We start from the raw sequence: 9518 nt of genomic DNA, 5'->3' as shown, positions 1-9518 counted from the left end.
AAATACAATTTGTACTTTATTTATTACATTTTAGTACATATAAGTACACTCCGACAGTAATCTAATTTTCAATTTTCAGGATACCAAATCTATTGGTTCACCCAAACCCAAATTGTACCACATTAAGTACCATATAGTACATTTAAGTACAAATTTTCATAACTACGTATATTTATCAGTCCAATAGAAATGCTATTTTCGAATTTCAGGATTCCAACTCTGCTGGTTCTTCCAAATTTAAGTTGTACCAAATTGAGTACCACTTCTCAGTCTTAGAATGCAATAGCAATCTTATTTATAAATTCAGGATTTCAACTCTATTGCTTTTCCCAAAATTTAAATTGTACCAAATTTAGTACCATTTAGTACACATAAATACGAATTTCCAAAACTATCTACATAACTCAGTTCTACAATGCGATAGTAATTTTATTTCCAAATTTCAGGATTCCAACTCTATTGGTTCTCCTAAAATTTAAATTTTGTACCAAATTTAGGGCCATTTAGTACAAATAAGTACGAATTTCCAAAGGTTCCTAAGTACCTCAATCCTGTACAGTAATCCCAATTCCAAATTTTTGGATTCTCCCCCTGTTGGTTCATCTAAATACAATTCGTACTTTTTTAGTACATTTGAGTATATATAAGTACAAATTTTCGAAACTACCTACATAGCCTAATTCAACACCCCGACAATAATTTTATTTCCAATTTTCAGGATACCAGCTCTATTGTTTCACCCAAACCCAAATTGTACCACAATAAGTTCCATTTGGTACTCTTAAGTACAAATTTTCATAATTACCTATTCGTTGAGTCCAATAGAAATGCTATTTTCGAATTTCAGGATTCCAACTCTGTTGGTTCTCCCAAAATTTAAGTTGTACCAAATTTAGAACCACTTCTCAGTCTCAGAATGCAATAGTAATCTTATTTATAAATTTCAGGATTTCAAATCTATTGCTTTTTCCAAAATTTAAATTGTACCAAATTTAGTACACATAAATTTCAGGATTCCAACTCTTTTGCTTCTCCCAAAATTTGAATTGTACAAAATTTAGTACCATTTAGTACACATAAGTCAGAATTTCTAAAACTACCTACATTCCTCAGTCTTAGAATGTAATAGTAATCTCATTTCTAAATTTCAAAATTCCAGCTCCATTGGTTCGTCCAAATAGAAATTGTACCAATTTAGTACCATTTAGTACTTTCGTGCATATAAGCACAAATTTCGAAAATTTCCTCCATATCCCAATCCCATACTCCGTTTGTAATGTTAATTTCGAACCTTGATTCCCTCTCCAAATTTTAGCTCTAACCGTTCACCTTTTAGCTCAACCGATACGAAATTGTACCAATTGTAGTACCTTTAAGTACTTTTCGTACACTTATAGTGCGAATTTCCAAAAAAACCTTTTTGGTACACCTATACAGTCCAACGGATTGGTATCCGGAGATTTTGGTGGCCATTGTGCGCGGCCAAAATGCTTCTGTACGCTTGTAAACCATATAATGAGCTGTCACTGGAATAATTTTAACAGCTGTCGGACGAGTGGCTTAGAAATGACAGCAGTCTGAAGTTGGTTGCAGCTTTTTCATCTCACCCTGTTTATACACCATATACTCCATCAGTGACTCTCAATCCAAATTTTAATTCAATTCTAGCTCATTCCGTTTGTCGAACACAAAGTATTTAATTTTTAGTACATTTTCGTTCGATTATTTTTTTTAGTTCGAATTTCTAAAAGTCCGGCCTTATGACTCGCCTACGCACGGGGACTGACCCTGGTGCAAAATTTGAAGATACTACTTGCCTATCCGTGTTATTTGGGCGTTTATTCTCCATCAGTTAGTCAGTTAGTTATTTCTCCCTCTCTAACATAATACTCTCTCTCTCTCCCCCTCTCTCTCTATACAATAATACTCTGTCTCTCTACACCAATACATTATTTTATGATTGAATTTCTAACATTTCGACCAAAATTTCAATATTGAAAATCTCCTCTAAATGGCAACACTGCCCCCTCACTTGGATCTCTGCCAACGACACATTGGCGTGCAGAGAATTCTCTTCTTTTTGGACTTTGTTTTTGGCCTGAGCTGGTTATGCTAAGGTGTCTTGTTTGCCGCGGAAGAGTCAGCAGTTGGTGTTGTTCGTGGAAGAAAGAAGATCCATTAATTGCCAAACAATATTAGTTCGGAGCGGACATAGCCGCAGCAGCAGTAGTGGTAGTAGAAGTGAATGTTTTACAGTTTCGAACGAAAACAAGAAAATCAAATCAAAACACCATATCATAAATAATAAATAAATTTATGCGCATGCCCAACAATGTGCCAGGCGTTCGAATGCTGAAAGTTTTGAATATTGTGATTTATTTAATTAAAATTTGAAAATAAAATCAAAAAAATCTTCCACTATCACCAAAAAAAAAAAAAAAAAAAAACAAGACTGGAAATGTCATCGTACTACAGATTTCTGGTGAGTGTCTGGGAAATTATTAACCACCCACCCCGCATATCTGAAATGAGTTTGAAGTGATATCTTTAGGTTTCTTTTTACAGTTTGTTGTTCTGTTCGTTCTTTTGCCCTGCTGTTGTTATGCCCATCCGGGCTATAGTTATGGCAAAGGTCAAGGCCAGTATGGAGGCTATGTGAGAGGTCCGGTGGTCTACAGAAATGATGTGATACAGGATTTTGAATATGTGCCCACGGTCCAGGGTTATCGTTACAAGTAAGTCTGAAATTTTTAATTGAAAATTCCACTTTTATTTATTTCCTCATTTTCTTTTCCCCACTCCCTCCCACAGCTATGTCCTCAACGATGGCACCTCACGCAACGAAAATGTCCTGGTGGCCGGCACTCCAAGTAGTCCCCAGTCGAAATTGGATGGCAAAAACACAGACCTAACAGCTGTTGGTGTGGGGGGTAGGCATCGCATGCCAACGAAAAATCGTAAATTGGCCCCAGGTGCCCTTAAGAGTTTAGCAGGTTAAAATAAGTGTGTGTGTGTGCTCGTGTGTATGTATGTGTGTAGGGGGATTTTTTTTCTAGCTAATTGTGATTAATAACGAATTTCATATTTTTTCCATAGTTTTTGTTTTTTTTTTAGTTGATTATTTGTATTATTATTGTTTTTTTGTTTTTGTTTTTGTTTTTGTTTTTGGTTTCATCAATATATGTTTTTTTAGCCAATTTAAATATCTTTTATGCCATTGTTTTAATTGTTATTAATGTTCGGTTGATAATAGCCAATATAATGATGTTGCAGTGGCTGAATGATTACCCCCAATGGCAATGATGTTGACTTTGTTCGCATGACCTTGATTTGAAATTACAAAGGCTTTGGGGCAGATGTTGGGTCGCGATATTTCGTAGTTTATGAAATGAGGTATTTGGGTTTTGGGTTGATAATTTTGGAATTGCATGTACAACATACAAATTATATCCAGGCCTCAGGCGTAATCATAGACAGGGTTTATATCATATTTTCCAATTTATTTGATTAAAATTTTTAAAAAATATTCGACTGAAAAATATTATATTTTTAGGGTATATTTTTTATCCAAAAACGTGGACTTATTTTGAAAAATTTTGCTAGTAGCGTTTCTGCACAAAAAGTTCTCAAAACGCATAAACTTGACGAAATTGAATGGGAAAATATGACAAAAATTTGGAAAATATTTGCAATCGGAATTAATTTTATATGTTTTCGAGAACAATTATACATTTTTTAATTATACCCTACAACACTATGTGTTGGGGGTATTATAAGTTTGATTGGGCCAGAATTTATGTAACACCTCGAAATATTGGTTTCCCATATAGGAAAGTATATATGGATCTTCCTAGCTCGCCGAGCTGAGTCGATCTAGCTATGTATGTCCGTCCGTCCGTCTGTCCGTCTGTCCGTCTGTCCGTCTGTCCATGTTAATTTGTAATCACTCTACAGGTCGCAATTATGGCCCGATCTTCACGAAATTTAGAATGGAGGTGGGACTGGGGTCAGAATAGAACCCTATTTCTTTTGGAGATGATCGCCAAATGTTTAGGGGTTAAAATGGACCAAATACTGAAAAAATGTCGGATTTTGCAGAAGCTATACAGGTCGCAATTATAGACCAATCGACGCGGAATTTCGCATGTAGCTGGAGTTTAGGGAGGGGAAGAAGCCTACCAATTTGGGTGGTCATCGGATAATATTTAGCGGGAAAATAGACCATATCTTTTGTATTGAAAAAATTCAAAATTTTTCATCAAACCGCGAATATTTTAAATCCCGGCGAAATCATAAAGCCATGACAAGGTTACTTCTGACCTTTACATTGATGTTAACATCCAACAAATCGGATATATAGCAAAATATGTGCGATATATATGTCTATCAAAGAAGATATGCTTGAAAGATCTCATATATGTCGAGAACGGCTGAACGGATTTCGACAGTTCTCATTAATTCAGAATGGCCTCTTGGCAGGAAAGAAAAAACGTCTAAAAAATCGCATAAAAATATCTCTCTAAAGATTAAAATATTGATTTTGTAACATTTTCATATTTTTTTCAATTTTGTCATATTTTTGGCATATTTTCATTTTGAATTAAACATTTGGTAATATTTCTACAGCTAACAAAACTAAGTAGTTAGGATATCAGGATATCATATACAGATCGCATTCATGGGTCGATTCTTACGAAATTTGGCATGGGGATAAGATGAGGGTCAGAATAGAAGCCTACTCTTTTTGGAGATAATCGTCATATATTTAGGGGTTGAAATGGACCAAAAAAACTGCAAAATTGTCAGCAGGTCGTAATTATCGCCCGATCCTCACGCACATTTGAATGGGGGTTACCGGACATTGCAAAAGCCAAGCAGTTTCTAATGGCCATCCAAAAATATTCAATGTGTGAAATAGTTTGCCAACTTTTGTAGACAAAATACGAAAATGTCCATTCCAGTGACTTTTTGGAGAATTCACAAACACAGGAAAGACGCACTTCTGACTATTTCGTTAACGCTGATTTAGTTGAAGAAGATAGTCAAATGGCTGTATCTCATATAGATGCGTTTCAGTCAAAAACCAATAATAAATGTTAATCTTTTGCCACTTCTGAGAGATTATAGGTCTTTGGGAAATATTGGTTCCAGATCAAGGAAGACCATTTACGTGCAACATCTACCAATAAATTGGAAATGAGCAAATTAGTTTAAATTGCTAGTATTCGAAAATTAGAGAACGAAACATGATGGTTTGCTTTTATTATTTGTCACAATATCTTGTGGAATTCTTTCGAGTATCTCGCCTATATAAACTGTATAATTTATTATGTGTTGTAGGGTATTCAACGGTCGGCCCCGCTCGACTGTAGCCTTTGCTTACTTGTTTTTATATATCTTTAGTGACTTTTAGTGAAATTTTACGCAGAATATTTTTTAGGGTTTTGTTGAATTCTGAGACCTATAGAAACTTTTTTATGATGAACGTTTTTAGAATATTTTGATCTTTTACGATCACATACATCTTGATTGAGTGTTTCAACGTTCTTATGAAAATGACTTAAAAGGCCCCTTTTAGTGACTTGACTGAGGTTTATTTTTTTTTTAAATATTTCTCAGATTTTTGGCTGTAGCATTGAATCGCGACAATATATATCTATAAACCTAAAATGCAGGGTGGGATAAAAAAACTACAACAAAGTCAAACGCCATCATTTTTACATTTTTTTTTAATTTTCTTCAATGAAAGCAAAAAATGTTGGAAATAGCATCACATTTTAGAATAAGTTTAGATTTGTTCGAATTGGTCACCTTAGGCATGAATTATGGCCTTCAGACGGCCAATGAAACCGTCACACGCTGTCCGAATGTTGGTCTGCTATATTTTGGTATTTGGTATTTTGTAGTGCCAATCTTGCATTCCAAATTATTCCAGACACAATAGTCCAACGGATTGGTATCCGAAGATTTTGGTGGCCATTGTGCGCTGGAAATGAAGCGAGGAACCTCATTTTGTTACCATTCTAGGGGGGCACGTGCTGAGTGCGATGGTGCTGAGTTGGTGCCTGTTGGAATGTCCAAGGTCTGCGGTCAAAATGTTTGCGTACCTAAGGCTTTAATATACCCTCTAGAATATTTTCGCGATAAAATTCGGCGAAGAACGACCATCGGCTGTTATGGATGCCCACTCCATCACCATGGCCGGCGCTTGAGTTCTAGTGGCCAACCGAAGGTGCACATTTTCAGCTTATCTCTTTGGCAAGTAAACACGATCATTTTGTTTGTTTACAAACTGCTAGACAACGAATGTTTTCTCATCGGAGAAAACCGAATTCGGCAGTTCACCACTTTCGGCCAAGCGAAGCAACTATTTGGCTCTATTGAATCTATTTTCTTTCCGTTGCGGTGTAAGTTCTTGCATTTTTTGGAATTTCAATGGCTTTATCCCGAGCTCATTTTTCAATATTTGCCGATATTGCGAATATTGCGATATGTTCAGCTCACGAACCATTTTTCGGCCAATGCGACGCGGGTTTCGATCAAGTCGCTTCCTTACTTTTCGAACCATTTCTGCTGATGTTGCTGTTTTCTTTCGTCCACTTCCTTGACGTCGGACTACGCTACCAGTATCCAGAATCACGGTAACGAGTTGTGGTACGAAACACAAAAGATTTATTTAAATGCTGGAGTGCTCTAACGATAGCCACTTGTGGTTTTCCAGCCAAATGTAAAGAAATCACACTATCACGCTTGAATTCCATCTCGAATAACTTTTTTTCTGGGAAATTCTCACCAAAATGCTTTTGTGCGCTTCTAAACAATATAATGAGATGTCACTGGAATAATTTTAACAGATGTCGGACGAGTGGCTTAGAAGTGACAGCAGTCTCAAGTTGGTTGCAGTTTTTTCATCTCACCCTACACTACTACAAAATTTCATAAGTCCATCTTTTCTACCGAAATTTGCTAAGGTGTGATAATAATGCTTCCCGAATAATTGAATGAAATTTTGAAAAATCCAAGGTCGTATAAATGTTGGGTCTTTTTTAAAAAGAAATAAAATAAAATTGCTCCAGGACATGTAAGCCAACATTTGGATTTTTATAAGAACTTCTTGGTCAAGATGATTATTTTTTTAAAAATGTTTGTAATTTTGAAATTGTTCGGCAACAAGAATAATTTTTCAGCGATTTTTTTTCGACCAAAAATTTGTAGTTTTCAAAGATTCCAGCCTCTTAAAATATTGATCTCAGCCCAAATAATTGATTGAAAGTATTGGATTTTTTTTGAAAATGTTTTCCAACGGCTTTGGTATGAAGGATCGTGAATCTTGCAAAACATATTTTTCAATAGCTTTCTGGCCCAGATTTATGAATATTTTTCAACGGCCAAGAAAAGCTAATTTAGTCCCTAAATATTTTCCGATGTGTTGCTTAAAAATACTTCAAAAATTGTGGAAAAATATTTTTCAAAGATTTTCTGGTCAGGAATCGAGGATTAAAAAATATTTTTTAGACATTCTGGTATATAATCGCGGATTAAAGAAATATACAACTTTTTAAACAATTTTTACAAACTATATATCATCGATTTTCTTATCAAAAATCGTAGATATTTTTCAAAGATTGTTGGTTCTAGAATCATGAATTTTAAGGAAATATTTATAAAAGTTTCTGGTATAAAAGAATGCTAACGAGATTTGTGGATTTTTATATCCTTAACCATATGGCTAGAGAGATTTGATACGGTCAAAACGTGCCTCATCGTAATAACGATTTTAAAACTCAGGTATCTTTGGACAATATCCATATCAGGACATTTGGAATCGTTCTCGCCCACAAAGGTCAAAATTTTGAGTATCCATGAAGCCCATAAGATGCGAAATTAATCTCCGATTTCCTTCGGACTTGATACATCTCAATATTTCCATCTACACAAGATCTGTTGTAAAGATGGTAGAGATCGGAGCTTTTCTATCTGTTACCTCCCCCATATAAGGTTCAAGATTTCTAAACACAAAACGCTCAAAAAATAAGCATCGAATTCTCTTCAAATTTTACACATCCAAATATTTTTGCTAATGCAAGATCTGTTTTGAAGATGTGATATATCTGCCAACCCCTTCTGGTATCTCAACCACAAAGGGTCACAATTTCCAATACTTATATCTGTCATAACTTGCGAAAAAAAAAGTCGGCGATTCTTTACAACTTGCCATTTCTAAATATTTCTCTTAACCAGAAATCTGATATGCATATGTAATTAATTGAAATCTATGATTTCCTTCAAATTTCCAAAAATTTGCGCATATCTCGTATAAATTATAGGAAGTAGTCGATATAATCTAAACCTGCACATTGTAATACTTACAGCAGTCTGAGGTTAGATACGAATTGTCCAATATTGGCCAACTTTGTCGGACCACCCCTCATAAGGGATCAACAGTTTGAATAATCATAACTCAAGGCTGGGGGTATAGATCTGTCGGCAACACCGACTGATACTCTTTAACTTGTTTTCTTTTTTTTTCGTTTTTAATCTACTTTTACCAGTAATTGAATGGTGCGTGGCAGTGTAAATCCGATGGCATTTGTTTGCTTGTCTCTTAAGTCTTTTGTATTTTATCGTAAAGAAATAGGGATATATTCCCTTGGGCATATTTACATTACAGTTTATTAAATAATTTTGTCATCCTAAAAATATGCTACATTTTGTATGTATTTTCGTAACATTATTAACAAAATGCAAAAGAAAAGGCTTTTATTAGGAATTCTAAATGATCAATTTGTTCGTATTTATTTGTAAATAAATAATATAATAATATATTAGAAGTATATTCAAACAATTGATACCTAACATAAAGTTTCGAATATATTAAGACAATTAAATTAAATAATAATTAATATTTTATCATAATTAATGAAGTATTGTAAAACGCTCGTGTCTTGAGTCTTTTGTAGCAAGCTAGAATTAACAGGTGTACATAATTGAAACAAATATTTTTTTTTGTATATTCAACTATGTTGCTATTCACTTTTGTATAAAATTGTTAGAAAATCTGACCGAAAGCTACTTTATCTTACACTTCCGCATTTGTAATTATTTGATTCTGCTATGTACCCTGATGCTTGTGTCTTAAGTCTTTTGAATTGCCATTCTCACTCGGTTGATTCAAAAATATTGGCGTATTTACATTATTATTGGTAAAATATTTGCATCAATCCCAAAAGTATGCTATATTTTTGTATTCATTGGTATAACTTCCATGATTCCACATGATGTATATGCCGTTTGATTTCGAGTATGATAATTATATTTTCGTTGTGATCTATTTGTATATATAAACATCTGTAAATAACAAAATTATCAGTTAGAAATATCTTCAAAAAATAACATTACGTATGCAGAAATATGTATTTGTTAACTTAAAAAAATATTTTCAGTTAATTTCAACTTTGTGACATTTGATGGCAACTCAGTAATGTGCTGTTTGTGTCTTAAGTCTTTCGTATTCAATC

General features: G+C 34.2%; 2 protein-coding genes across 2 annotated transcripts in view; both read left to right on the top strand.

Moving 5' to 3' along the window:
* LOC101897706 (endocuticle structural glycoprotein SgAbd-5) overlaps positions 1–9518 on the top strand; it is an 86655-nt gene that overhangs the window by 35524 nt on the left and 41613 nt on the right. The window lies entirely within an intron of this gene.
* On the top strand, positions 2104–3398 carry LOC131801229 (uncharacterized). Its single transcript, XM_059119584.1, has 3 exons — positions 2104–2482; positions 2566–2735; positions 2812–3398. The coding sequence occupies exons 1-3, from the start codon at positions 2459–2461 to the stop codon at positions 2996–2998; spliced, it is 381 nt and encodes a 126-aa protein (XP_058975567.1). The 5' UTR covers positions 2104–2458; the 3' UTR covers positions 2999–3398.

The sequence above is a fragment of the Musca domestica genome, unplaced genomic scaffold (assembly GCF_030504385.1).
Source record: "Musca domestica strain aabys unplaced genomic scaffold, Musca_domestica.polishedcontigs.V.1.1 15, whole genome shotgun sequence".
NCBI lineage: Eukaryota > Metazoa > Arthropoda > Insecta > Diptera > Muscidae > Musca > Musca domestica.
This window is presented reverse-complemented; position numbering and strand designations above follow the sequence as displayed.